Source organism: Schistocerca nitens, chromosome 8 (genome assembly GCF_023898315.1).
Source record: "Schistocerca nitens isolate TAMUIC-IGC-003100 chromosome 8, iqSchNite1.1, whole genome shotgun sequence".
NCBI classification, from domain to species: domain Eukaryota; kingdom Metazoa; phylum Arthropoda; class Insecta; order Orthoptera; family Acrididae; genus Schistocerca; species Schistocerca nitens.
Window position 1 is genome coordinate 449,482,930 of NC_064621.1, and position 15,231 is coordinate 449,498,160.

General features: G+C 40.8%; 1 protein-coding gene across 1 annotated transcript in view; it reads left to right on the forward strand.

Annotated features, from left to right (window-relative positions):
* Nucleotides 1–15,231, forward strand: part of LOC126198745 (myrosinase 1-like) — a 92,586-nt gene that overhangs the window by 12,709 nt on the left and 64,646 nt on the right. Inside the window, exon 5 of the mRNA XM_049935295.1 lies at nucleotides 12,986–13,169. Within this exon, the coding sequence (XP_049791252.1) occupies nucleotides 12,986–13,169 (184 nt within the window). The remainder of the gene's footprint in view (nucleotides 1–12,985; nucleotides 13,170–15,231) is intronic.

The window sequence follows — 15,231 nt, forward strand, 5'->3', positions numbered from 1 at the left end:
TGTTCAATATGTCAGTTAAAAATCTATTTACGCCTCCGACTAAATAGTACGTGCATATTTTACTTGCGTAACAACGTTAATTTTGAACCTCTGGTTCTCGCTAACGATAACGGTTCCCAATAACACTATCTCAAGATAATATTGCAAAAATTCGACGATTTGCCGAGAACAAATGTTATTAAAGTGGCAATCCCCACAATTAGTACTTTTGGCAACCAAAAATCATGGTTTTTGAATAAATCTTGATAACGGATTCAGATTTTGAAAATGGGAAAATTGCATTCCTACATGTCTAAAGAACGTACAGTTAAAATTTGAAACCATTTGCTACGGTTAGTTAATTAGATAATAGCGGCCCACGGTGTAAAAAAGACTAAAAACCGCTGTTTCCCGTTTTCTGAGGAAGTACCGTAACTTCGAAGCTCTGTATCTCGATAATGGGTAGTCATGTCGAAAAAAGTTGCGACGTTCCCCGATAATGTCATTTTAAGAACAGATGGTAAAATTTTCTACGATCTGCAGTAAATATAAATTATCCCCACAGTAGGTACTTTTCGTATCCAAGAATCATGATTTTCGCAGTTTTCTCAGAAAACGCCCAAGAACAAATCTACTTTTAAAAGCTGCCTAAGTCCACATTAGACCACACCTAATGTAAAAGAACCAACATTTTTGCTGAATTTACCTGAGTTGGAGGAAGTGTGCAACGTTTAAATTTTGACCCTGTATTGTAGGATAGCTGCACTTCCATCTTTAGTGTGTCATTTGAAGTACTTCATGTGTTACCCAAGATTTCGCGCAGTTTACTATCTTGTACTTACGTTTGCCCAACTTCAGAGATTGCACTCTTTAGAGATGTCCATTCCTCTTCAACTGAACTGCCTCCTGCGGTGTTTATTGTTAGTGTATTATAGCCTTCAAACGTATGTCATCCTTACTCAGTATTTCAGTGTCGTCCGTTCTTCCAATAGATACGCAAATGGTCGCTAGGTCACGGGCTATCCAAAACACTTAGCCCCTTACCTCTGTGATCAACAGAACCCGAGGTACAAGAAACTCTTACATCGGAAAGGCAATGACGGAAATAAAAGATAAGTTTAAGAGTGAGATTATAATTCAAGGGGAATTGATATGAACAATAAAATTCTCTGAGGACGTTGGCAGCTGCTGCGAAAGTGAATAACACCTGCAGAGCCTGTTGGATGGATGATGAGCGCAGAATAGGCACTGAGTGTAAACCGAAGAAAGACGAACTTAACGACGGGTAGCAGATATGAGATTAGTGAGAAACTTACCGTCTAAGTTGAGGACCACGCAGAAAAAGATGTGAGGGACTTCCGCTACCTCGGAAGCAAAATAATGTATGTCAAAGGAAGCAAGGAGGACATAGAACGGAAATCAGTACAAGCGAAGAGGACGTTCCTGGCCAAAAGTAGTCTATTACTATGAAACATATGTCTTAATGTGACGAATAAAATTCAGAGAAGACATATTTGAAGCCCATACATGTATGGAAGAGAAACATGCAATGTGAGACAACCGAAACAGAAGGAAGCGTAGTGTCTGAGATGTGGTGTTATAGAAGTATTTTGAAAATCACGTGGATTGACAAGATAAGGAATGGGGAGGATCTCTGGAGACTCTGGAGAAAGGAACATAAGGAACTAGAAGAAGGGGTAGCGTAATATCGCATGTGCTAAGATGTGGTACTAAAGAAAGTTGAAAACGGAAAAAGTGAAGCGAACTCCAGACATTAGAATTCATCCAACAAATTCATCCAACGAACAACTGATGACGTAGGGTGCAACTACTTCGTCAGGTGATTAGATTAGATTAGATTTACTTTCATTCCAATTGATCCGTAGTGAGGAGGTCCTCCAGGATGTGGAACATGTCAGAAAAACAACAATACATGACAAATATTTACAACTAAAACAAATAAGCTAATGTACCATTCCACAGGTCCTAAGTGGAATGATCGTCATTTTTTAATGAACACTAAGAGTCATTTTACAAATACTAATGCACTGAATTTAAAATAAAAAAGTTTTTTATTTATTTATAAGGTAATACAACTACTGTAATACTTATTTACAGTGAACACATTACTGCACTGAAATGGTGCAGAAGTTAGATTATACTAAAACACACACACATACACACACACACACACACAAATTTTCAATGAACACATTACTGCACTGAAATTGTGCAGAAGTTATGTTGTACTTATATACAAATCAGTTGGTTTTACTAAGAAATTCATCAATGGAGTAGAAGGAGTTGGCCACCAATAAATCCTTTAGGCTTCTCTTAAACTGAATTTCATTGGTTGTTAAGCTTTTTATGGCTGCTGGTAAGTTATTGAAAATGTGTGTTCCTGAATAATGCACACCTTTTCGTACAAGACTAAGTGACTTTAAATCCTTGTGAAGATTATTCTTATTTCTAGTATTGATTCCATGAATTGAGCTGTTGGTTTGAAAAAGTGATATATTTTTAATGACAAATTTCATTAAGGAATAAATATATTGGGAAGCAGTAGTTAGTATCCCTAGTTCCCTAAACAGGCTTCTGCAGGATGTTCTTGAGTTCACACCACATATAACTCTCACTGCACGTTTTTGTGCCCGGAAAACTTTAGCTTGGCTTGATGAATTACCCCAAAAAATAATCCCATATGACATTATGGAATGAAAGTAAGCATAGTATGCCAGCTTTTTCATTTTTATATCCCCTATGTCTGACAAAATTCGCATTGCAAACAGAGATTTGTTAAGACGCTTCAGCAGTTCTGTGGTGTGCTCCTCCCAGTTGAATTTATTATCAAGCTGTAATCCCAAGAATTTAACACTGTCCACTTCTTCTATCTTCTTGTCATCGTATGTTAGACATATACTCTTGGGACACCCCTTAAAAGTTCTGAACTGCATGTAGTGTGTTTTTTCAAAGTTTAGTGACAAAGAATTGGCTAGGAACCAGTGATTAATGTCCACAAATATTTTATTGGCTGATCTTTCTAAGACTACATTTGACTTGCTATTTATTGCAATGTTTGTATCATCGGCAAACAAAACAAACTTGGCATCTGGTAATGTTACTGATGAAAGGTCATTGATATACACAAGAAAAAGTAAGGGGCCCAAAATGGAACCTTGTGGAACCCCACATGTAATTAGTTCCCAGTTGGATGAGGCCTGATAGCTTGATACATGTCTCTTTCCTAATAACACCCTTTGTTTCCTGCCAGAGATATAAGATTTGAACCATTTTGCAGCATTTCCTATTACACTATAATATTCTAGTTTACTTAAAAGGATATTGTGATTTACACAGTCAAATGCCTTTGACAGATCACAAAATATACCAGTTGCCTGCAATTTTTTGTCTAATGAATTAAGCACATTTTCACTGTAAGTGTAGATAGCCATCTCAATATCAGAACCTTTTAGAAATCCAAACTGTGACTTTGACAGTATGTTATTTGAGATAAGATGGTTATAAAGACGACTGTACATTACTTTTTCGAAAATTTTTGAGAATGCTGGCAACAGTGAAATTGGATGGAAATTTGATGCTATTTCTTTATCTCCCTTCTTAAACAGTGGCTTAACTTCAGCATATTTCAGCCATTCAGGAAATATTCCACTAATAAACGACTGGTTACACAGATAGCTTAATATGTTACTTAGCTCAGAATCACATTCTTTAATTAACTTTGTTGATATTTCATCATACCCACTAGATGTTTTTGATTTTAAAGATTTTATGATGGACATTATTTCTGTTGGGGTAGTGAGGGTCAAATTCATATTAAGGAAGTTACTTGAAATGTCTGGTCTAAGGTAATCCATAGCAGCATCTACCGAACCTGACAACCCCATCTTTTCAGTAACAGTTATGAAATGTTTGTTAAAAAGTTCTGCAACACTATACACATCTGTCACCAATGTATCATTTACTCTTAATGCTATTTGTTCCTCTTCATGTCTGGTTCTACCGGTCTCCTCCTTCACTATATCCCATATTGTCTTTATTTTGTTATCTGATATGACTATCTTTTCCTTGTAATATATTTGCTTTGACATCCGTATTACAGTCTTTAATATTTTGCAGTATTTCTTATAATGTGCTATAGCATCAACATTGGAAATGTTTCGGAGTGACAGATACAGTTTTCTTTTTGTTTTACAAGAAACCCCTATTCCTCGAGTAATCCATGGCTTCTTTGTAGACTTTGCTCTAACCTTGGTAAGTTTTGGGGGAAAGCAGTGTTCGAATAAGGTAAGCACTTTATTAGCAAAAATGTTATATTTTTCATTCATGCCATGAACGCTGTAAACATCAGTCCAGTGAATGTCTCTGAGGAGTGTCCTAAAATAATCAATTTTTGGCTTACTGATTACCCTTTTGAGCTCAGATTTAACAGATTTTATATCCTGTTCAGTATTAACATTTAACAGAAGGAACTGCATGTCATGGTCTGAGAGGCCATTGACTATTGGTTTTGTAATATAATTTTGTTCATTGGACTTTTCTATAAAGATATTATCAATGGCTGTTTGTGAGCAAGTGGCTATCCTAGTGGGGAACTTTACTGTGGGAATTAATTTGAATGATAGTGTTACTAACTCAAACAAGTTCTTATTGGGAGAGTCTTTAAGGAAATCTACATTGAAATCACCAGCAACCACTATTTCTTTGTTTTTGGTTGTTAAATGGGCCAGTACAGCTTCAAGGTGGTTGACAAACAGATTAAAGTTACCTGCAGGTGCTCGATATACACTTAGTATTATGAAGGATTTTTTGTGAAATTCTAATTCTGTTGCACATGCTTCCATATGCTGTTCTAGGCAAAATTTATGAATGTCTATGTTCTTAAATTTATGACAGTTCCTGATGAATGTGGCAACTCCTCCTTTCTCCATTTCTGATCTACAAAAGTGAGATGCTAACCTAAACCCTGTAACACTTAAAAGTTATATACCAGTGGTCACATGATGTTCAGAGAGGCAGATTATGTCAGCTGGGTTTGAAGACTCTAATTCATCTATGCAGATAGTTAATTCATTAATTTTATTTCTCAGTCCTCGAATATTTTGGTGCAATAAAGATAGCTGACATTTCTCATTGACTGAGTTAAAATTGGGTGGAGTTAAAATATCTGCTGACAGTTGATAATTCTTAACCAATGGCTGTTTATGCTGATGTAATAAGCTGGAATGATGTTTTTTGATTTCTTTCTCAAACTGAAAATTTGTCTCAGTTCTAACCTCTCTTAAAATTTGCTTTCTTTCTGTCCTCCCTACCCTAAAAAAGGGTCTTTTCTGAATCCTATAACCACTGGTATTTTACCACTCATGACAGTGCCTCCCCCCTTTAACTTTCCTGCTATTTCCCCAGCCAATTTACCCTTCCCCTTCCTGTTGAGGTGAAGGCCATGCCTAGTATAATCCCACCTACTGAGAGAATCAACAGGAACCACACCAATGTGTGACCCCGCACCCGGCATGAGCAGCCGTTCCAGCTCCAAATTAACTCTCTTGACAGAAGAGTTCAAATGAGGTCGGTCATGGCGCCCAAGAACAGATACAAACTCAACACTAGTATGCCTCGATGCTGATGCAATCTTCGCCAGGTCACACTCTATACTGTACCCAGGATCTCTGTCAATACTGTTACCTGCCCCACCCACTATAACCACGGTGTCTTCCTTAGTGAAATCTTTGCAAAGTGATCCTAAATCCTCTGTCACCTGCTCCAGACCAGCACTAGGTTTAAAAAAATTGGTGACCTGGTATTCTGATCCTAGTTCATCCTGCAAAAGGTGGCCAACACCTCTTCCATGGGAACCACCTAACAACAACACTTTCTTTCTCTTTACTGATTTCCCTACATTCTTACTGTTCAATTTGCTGCTGAAAGTTTGTTGTGCCCTGTCTACACCTGCAACTGCTTGAGGCTCACCAGCTTCTAACTGAAGCAACAGGTCAAATCTATTTTCCACATTCACCATAAAGCTGTCAGACAAAGTTCTAGGCCTGTTCCTCCTGTTGCCTGTTGCCACTTCCCACCTCTCTTTACCCTTCTCCCTCCTTAACCTGTCAAGATCTCCCCTGGCCTTGTCTAACTCAGCCTGAAGGGCGGCAATTTTCCCCTCCTGGTCTAGTATCTTCCTATCTCTACTACAAATCTTACAAAACCACTGATGAGTCTCATTTACTTCCCCTATTCCCACGCCACTACAGTCACCCACATGGAAAAAACTACAGCACCCATCACACCAAAGCCCCGAACTAACAATTCTACGGCAAGTCAAGCACTTTTCACTCATGATAAACGTAATAGTTTATTAAGAACAAGTCAGTTAAATTACAGTTAAACACGAAAATATGGTTACACAAATTTGGCCTATACGCAACTGTTTACACAACTGTGTGTAAACAAAAACAAAAGTGCAAAGTTTCTGAAACAACAACTTAAACTTTACGCTACTTTCCGGGAATGCTAGTTAAATAATGAAGAGGTACGCTAAGTTAAATTGCTGGAGAGAGCAAGGAACAACTAAACGAAATTCTATAGATTTGCTTCAACAGAACGTAAACAGAAAATACGACTGTACGGTCTTTTCGTGTTTTCTGCTATATTACGTAAAGAAAAATGACACCTTTAATGGTAGACTTAAACGGCACACTAATACACTTATTTACCACGTATTCAGTACTAATCTATATGTTTTATAATCTAAAATGACTTATCTTTACGAGAACACCAAAACTCGCGCTGAAGAGGTCAGCAGAAGAGAAATCGTGAAGGATCACACCAAACCACTTAGAAGACTAACGAATAAGAAAAAAAATCACATCACCAGCCCCCCACACTCCCTTTTACAGACATTAAATGTTCTCTTACCACGTAGCCGTCCTCTTCTCCGAAGGCTGTTTTGACTTTTCTGGGCCGGCCGGTGAGACCGAGCGGGTCTAGGCGCTTCAGACTGGAACTGCGCGATTGCTACGGTAGCAGGTTCGAATCCTGCCTCGGGCATGGATGTGTGTGATATCCTTAGGTTAGTTAGGTTTAAGTAGTTCTAAGTTCTAGGGGACTGATGACCTCAGACGTTAAGTCCCATTGTGCTCAGAGGCATGTGAACCATTTGACTTTTCTGTGCGGTGAATCAGTCCAGCGGCCGACTATTTCTATTTCGAGTCCTTCACATTTTCCTTCAGCCATTTCGCCTTGTCATCCTTGGACTTACTACATTTTTGTTCCCAAGTGATTTATATTGGTGTAATTCTGTCTTTCCACTAACGTTCCTACACTTCCTCCTTTCACGTATCATTTGAAGTATTTCGCTGCTACCCAAGGTTTCTCCGTTTTGTTCCTTTTTTTAAAAAAAAAAACTTATGGGGGCTTTGGCATTAATCTTTCAGCTCGTTCAACAAAACCGTGGCTTTGGATGTGCATCGGTTTTCCGTGAACCAGTTTATACTCAGACCAAAATGCTGCCAGCTCGTTTATGACAGAATTAACAAATTCTCTGCCGTTGTCAGAGCGTAAAATACAAGGAGCACCAAATGTCAAAAATATATCTGCTAAATGATGTGCCACTTCCTCTGCCCTCTTGCCCTGCAGTGCACTTAACAAAACAGATTTTGTCAAGTGGTCCTAATACACCATTATATACTTAAATCCACGATCTTCTTGAGTTTGCATGTCGATCAGATCAACTTGGCAACGACTGTTCATTTCTGAATGAAGAATAGGTTTCGAAACATGCCCCCTTTTCTTAAGGCTTCTTTTGCGCCGACAAGTTTCACACATAGACAGATAAATGTTTATCATCTCCACTATTATGTTTGCATGTTTTCTTGAAGTTTCATCCTTTAATCTGTCTCGACCTCCATGACCAACAGCCTGATGAGCTGCTTCAATAACGTCGAAAATGACTTCGACACATAAGTAGTACTTCACAGGCTCTTTTCTTAACTTCCTGGTCCCACAAATATTAATAACCTTGAATCCATTTAATCTTCTGTACTGCTTCTGTGTCTTTTTCTCAGCTGACTGTGCTTCTTCAATTTCGTCCACTAATTTATCGTAAGATTCTTCTGTCATAACATTGTAGTGGTTTTCTCTTTTGTTGTGTTCTTCAATCTGTAACATCCTTCTCGCAAATTCTTCTTTCCATCGCCTTTCTTGATTTAGATCTGCCATGATAAATACGCACAAGCTTATCTGCACGTGCTTAACCCCTCGACCGTGTTGTTCGTTGAGGCGAAAAGCGCCCAGTAGCGGCTATTGTCGGCCGCTTCGGCGCTGCCCAGGCGGGGAGTCTTGGCCCCTAGAACTGTTGCCGCGCGTGTAATTCTTTCCGCGCCTCTAGCGCGTATTGTAGCGGCGCGTATTTGACACGCAATGTGCGATTGTTGTGGGGGCAAGTGATTATCTAACAACTGAATACCTAACAGTTCGAAGGTTTTCACAGTAGTAACGCTGTTGCAGAATAAAAATTAATCATTATTAATTTTTATATAGTGAGGAAGTGTTTTAGTGGCAGATCTAAAAGAAACACAGTTTCTTGAAGAATATTTATTAGAAATGACTCTTTGTATGGTATATCTCAAAGTATGGTATTGCACACAATCCAATATCGCACTCTTCACAATACACACGCGTTTCTCTTCTTATGTTTTCCCGTTGTCATCCAGGTTGCTGCAACACCCACCATTTCCGTGTCGGCGTCTTCTTGTTTTCACTATGTGGAATGTGTTTGGATGTATGAACAATATTCCAATAATTATTGCATTGCACAATACAAAAATGCTGTTTTTTTTATTTCAATCAACATGTAGTTGCTCTTAATTTTAATATTTCCTCTAAATAAATTTAAAGGAAACTAGTTCTGTCTAGTTTAGTTAGTGTGGGGCAAGTGATTATCTAACAACTGAATACCTAACAATTCGAAGGTTTTCACAGTAGTAACGCTGTTGCAGAATAAAAACTTTTTTATTATTAAGTTTTATATAATGATCTAAAGGAAACACAGTTTCTTGAAGAATATTTATTAGAAATGACTCTTTGTATCGGATAGCTCAAAGCATGGTATTTCACACAATCCAATATCGCACTCTTCACAATACACACACATTTCTCTTCTTATGTTTTTCCCGTTGTCATCCAAACAACACGGTCGAGGGGTTAAGTACGTGCAGATCAGCTTTAGTAGAACGCATTCTTGCTAGCTGATACTGATAGCCATAGTTACAACTAGAATTTACTGCTGGTCAAAAGCGAAAGTCAGTTAAAACTAGTTTTAACTTAGCAAAACGCGTTTTGACGAAGTGACTCAGTAAAAACAAGTTTTAACTAGTAAGAACGCCTTCTAACTAAAAACGGGTTTTGACTGTAACATATATACAGAAAGGGACAATTTCACTGTCTCGGTAATGGTTATTTTTATTCATTATGTAAGCTGAGCCGGCCGCGGTGGTCTAGCGGTTCTAGGCGCTCAGTCCGGAACCGCGCGACTGCTACGGTCGCAGGTTCGAATCGTGCCTCGGGCATGGATGTGTGTGATGTCCTTAGGTTAGTTAGGTTTAAGTAGTTCTAAGTTCTAGGGGACTGATGACCACATATGTTCCATAGTGCTCAGAGCCATTTGAACCATTTGTAAGCTGACCGGCTAGCGGGAACAGCATTGTTTGTATCACTAGAACACTAGAAGAGCTTGGCAAGTGCAGAATCAGGAATAGGTCTATAGCTGCGGGACTCTTTAATGGCAAAGCCTTATCTGCGCCCTGCTGCCATAAGTTGGTTACTTCCATTATTTGGTTGTTGTACTGCTGTTCGTTCGTCGCTCTTCTGTTGTTCCTCATGCACCAATGTTCGCTTCTGTACATCACCCGAGGCCCCGGTGTCGGATGAGGTGATGGTGTCATTGCTGGGATAATCACTTAGAACTTCAATGACCTCCGCGACCGCTAAGTGTAGTGGCTGTTGGTCTGGCATCGAATGGCAACGGGGCCCGTTAGCCGCATTCCCCATAGGGCCAGCTGTCCACGTTTTGAATAACTTCACGTGGCTCCTATGCTAATTATTGCACCCTATAAGTGTGTCATAACAAAGAGAATTAAGGTCTTTCTCACACACACACCACTAACACAAGTGACTGAGAGGCAACAGATACGCAATCGAAGTAAACAATGCTCCGCGACTACACGTATGTTAACACCCCGGAGTCTCGGCGCAGAATGGTTTTCTTTGCTGTACTTACATCTGTCCAACTCCCAAGATTGCCCGTTTCAGAGCTGTCCATTCCTCTTCAACTGAGCAGCTTCCTATAGTATTTATTCACGCAGTATCTATAGCTTTGGAGAATATCAAACGGATCTCATCCTACCTCAGTTTGTCAATACCTCACTTCCTTTCACATTGATTGTACCGAACGATTGTCTTACCTTTAGTTTGCTGTTCGTTACGTATTGATTACAAAGACTCTACCCGACTATGATGCAACCAAGCTGGGGTCTACCCGTGTCTCTGGGTCTTTGCCAAGAGCACCGCCTCTTCTTGCTATTTTTTTTTTTTACAGTGTATTCGCTATCACTAGGTGATGTTTATTCTAGAAGTCTGCTAGGCTTCCTAGTCTCTCATTCCTATTAGCAAGATCATATTCTCCCGTAACTGTTTATACTTGCCACTACCACAGAATTTCTGTTGATTGTCAGTTTATCGTCTCCCTTTACACACTGACTTACCCGGTCAGTGCCCTCATAAATTTTCTCTACAGCTTCATCTTCTTTTTGTGACATACATATACCAAACTCCTGTTATAGGCATTGGTTTACATTCAATTCTGCTAGGAACAACCTACCAGAATTGTAACTAACACTCTGTCCGACCTCCGGAATAAAGACATATCCTGTTCATGTTATACCACTTTCCACTTTCTACAGTTATTGATATTACCATACATTCGTCTGACAAAATATCATTGTCTTCCTTCCATTTCTGTCCTGCCCCCCCCCCTCCCCTTACACCGCCCCTTTCCAATTACGTCTAGACGGAGCACTTACATTTACCATTCCAGATTTTATAAACCCCTACCGGACTCAAATTTCTGACATCCACGCCCCGACATATAGAACACTTACACTTTCGTTGATTATTCAAGTTCTTTTCGCTTGGGCAGTAGTCTTCCAGAGATATGAGAAGGGAACCAGTTCGGAATCTTTTGCCAATGGAGAGATCATCATGACACTTCTTCAGTTAGTAACCATAAGTCCTGTGCGTAAGCTTGATGTGTCATTTATGGATTGGTTTCCATGCCCTGCTCCATGTTTATGCCGTTGATCATTGCTTATCCGTCCGCCTTTTAGGAGCAATTTCGCACCCCAAGGCCAACAGCATATTCGCAACTCCTTAACAAGGCCGTTGCTAACCCAAGGATCGCTCTTTTGCCGGAAGTCCCCCACAAATCATCTAAGCTTTTAGTTTGATTTAAACCCTAATACTCAGTGTGCCTTGTTTGGAGTAAGCTGTTCGCAACCTTTATTAGTTGTCGATTTGCTGTTTCAGTGCAAACTTCTTTTCCTCAGATAGGCGAAAAAACTTTTTATTATATTCTCAGTGGGCCAGAATTTTGTTGAGCTTTACATACAGAGGATGTCCAGCATTGTCAACAACTACTTCCTTAAAATCTCAAATTTCTCAACTTGCTCACAGGTATTTCCATCGACAGCATATATGAAGTTCAGATCTCGGTAATTTTCACACGTGCTATATAAAAAAATTTTGCTAATCCACTACACTTAGGCACGATAATTTTCTGATTTCTCTCTGTGTTTTCTTGGCCTCGTAATTTTGAAATAATTTTTCTCTGTGGAGGTAGTAGCTACATTCCAATTTCTGAAAAATTGACTGTTTAATGAATCGTATTTTTTTATGGACAGTAGTTCCACTATTGTCGGTAAGAATGTACCCAAGCGCATGTTAATTGTTAACTATACTGTCCCTTTTGTATTCAGAAATAGACACATCTCTCTACCCAGTTCCAAGGTTTGGAACTATGTCACGTCAGGTGCCACGTGTTTGAACATCAACACATTCACATCGGTTGTTTAGTGCGTGAAATGACTGTATTTTTGCCCGTCGTCTCAGTCTGCTTTCTTTGTACAGGGTAAGAAGTGGACAGTGACAAACACTGTAGCCGAGGATTTCTGTATGCAATTCAGTGCTAACGCCGTCTGTTTTCCGCAGAACAGAGACAACAGGCAACAGAAATGGTTCAAATGGCTCTGAGCACTATGGGACTTAACATCTATGGTCAGCAGTCTCCTAGAACTTAGAACTACTTAAACGTAACTAACCTAAGGACATCACACACATCCATGCCCGAGGCAGGATTCGAACCTGCGACCGTAGCGGTCACGCGGTTCCAGACTGAAGCGCAACAGGCAACAGACTACAGAGTCATGTAGTCATGGTTGTTGTTAAGTAGCAGCAAGAAATTCGTGAATGAACTGGAAAGTTTAATGACAGTGTAGCTATTGAACGAAGTTTATCGTCATTTATACACTTATACTTCCCTAAACTACAACATGTACATTCACCATTCTTTTTTCTTTCAATAGTCTTTTTTAGCCGAGCAGTCTAAGGCGCTACTGTCATGGACTGTGCGGCTGGTCCCGGCGGAGGTTCGCGTCCTCCCTCGGGCATGGGTGTGTGTGTTTGTCCTTAGGATAATTTAGGTTAAGTAGTGTGTAAGCTTAGGGAGTGATGACCTTCGCAGTTAAGTCCCATGAGATTTCACACTCATTTTGATCAATAGTCTTTTATTGTTGCTATGTTTCATTAGCTTATTATAAATAAAAATAGATTACAACACAGGAAAATTGAAGACATTACTCTAGAAAGGAAGCAGGTTCGAATGCTTCGGTTAGACTTGTCAGTGACTACTAATGTCTTGGGCTTTCCGCTGCTGCAGGTGAAGTGGTGGACCACGATCAACGAGCCGTACATAGTGGCGTGCGGCTACTCCAGTTCCGGCTGGCAGGCCCCGTCACAGAACGCTCCGGGCATCGGCAACTACCTGGCGGCGCACACCATGATCCGAGCTCACGCCAGGGTCTACCGCCTGTACGAGCATGAGTACCGGGCCACGCAGAACGGTGAGCATACCAGGTGCTGTCTTCTCACAGATTAGTGTTCTAAGACGGAGTAGTTTTTTGTTTGCAACTTGTTATAAAAGACATTGCATCTACATACTACATCCACATACAGGATTATTCATAAGCACAACCGGGATTTCGGAAGATGATTGTAAGAAAGATACAAGACATACAGAAAAATGACACGTATCAGTGAACATAGCACCTCTCAAATTTGACGTTCCTCATACGCAAGGTGGTGTAGTTTCAAAGCGCACGACGAGGTCAGATACGTCGAATGTACACTACTGGCCTTTAAAATTGCTACACCACGAAGATGACGTCCTACAGCCGCTAAATTTAACCAACAGGATGAAGATGCTGTGATATGCAAATAATTAGCTTTTCCGAGCATTCACACAGGGTTAGCGCCGGTGGCGACACCTACGTGCTGACATGAGGATAGTTTCCAACCGATTTCTCATACACAAACAGCAGTTGACCGGCGTTGCCAGGTGAAACGTTGTTGTGATGCCTCGTGCAAGGAGGAGAAATGCGTACCATCACGTTAACGACTTTGATAAAGGTCGTATTGTAGCTTATCGCGATTGCGGTTTATCGTATCGCGACATTGCTGCTCGCGTTCGTCGAGATCCAATGACTGTTAGCAGAATATGGAATCGGTGGGTTCAGGAGGGTAATACGGAACGCCGTGCTCGATCCCAACGGCCTAGTATCACTAGAAGTCGAGATGACAGGCATCTTATCCGCATGGCTGTAACGGATCGTGCAGCCACGTCTCGATCCCAGAGTCAACAGATGGGGACGTTTCCAAGACAACAACCGTCTGCACGTACAGTTCGACGACGTTTGCAGCAGCATGGACTATTAGCTCGGAGACCGTGGCTTCGGTTACCCTGCACGCTGCATCACAGACAGGAGCGCCTGCGATGGTGTACTCAACGATGAACCTGGGTGCACGAATGGCAATACGTCATCTTTTCTGATGACTCAAGGTTCTGTTTACAGCATCATGATGGTCGCATCCGTGTTTGGTGATACTGCGGTGAACGCACATTGGAAGCGTGTATTCGTCATCGGCATACTGGCGTATCACCCGGGGTGATGGTATGGGGTGCCATTGGTTACACGTCTCGGTCACCTCTTGTTCCCGTTGACGGCACTTTGAACAGTGGACGTTACATTTCAGATGCGTTAAGACCCGTGGCTCTACCCTTCATTCAATCCCTGCGAAACCCTACATTTCAGCAGGACAAAGCACGACCGCATGTTGCAGGTACTGTCCGTGCCTTTCTGGATACAGATAATGTTCGACTGCTGCCCTGGCCAGCACATTCTCCAGATCTCTCACCAATTGAAAACGTCTGGTCAATGGTGGCCGACCAACTGGTTCGTCACAATACGCCAGTCACTACTCTTGATGAACTGTGGTATCGTGTTGAAGCTGCATGGGCAGCTGTACCCGTACACGCCATCCAAGCTCTGTTTGACTCAATGCCCAGGCGTATCAAGGCCGTTATTACGGCCAGAGGTGGTTGTTCTGGGTACTGATTTCTAAGGATCTATGCACCAAAATTGCATGAAAATGTAATCACATGTCAGTTCTGGTATAATATATTTGTCCAATGAATACCCGTTTATCATCTGCATTTCTGCTTTGTGTAGCAATTTTAATGGCCAGTAGTGTATATTGGAGCGATGTGTGCGTTTTGCGTCTTTGGATTCACAAAAGGTGTTCGAATTTTGTCGGGTTAGCAACTACTTAGTACCATATACCTCGTAAAAGCTCCAAATGACAGAACAATCCATTGGTGGTACAATACATTCTGAGAGGCCGGTACTTACCTGTTGGAAGTAAACAGATCGGCCTTGACCGTCAGCAGAGAAGGTGTAGCGCCTGCAGGAAACATCCGCCAGGAGCTCGAAAGAAATGTATAAACCGTGCGAGTAGAGGACTACAGATAAAGTAGTCAAAATCTGGCGAATCCTGTGGCAAAAGCCTGCGAACAAAAGCATGGAGGCCACTGTTGTTACATGTTTTGACTATTCGGGACAAGGAACT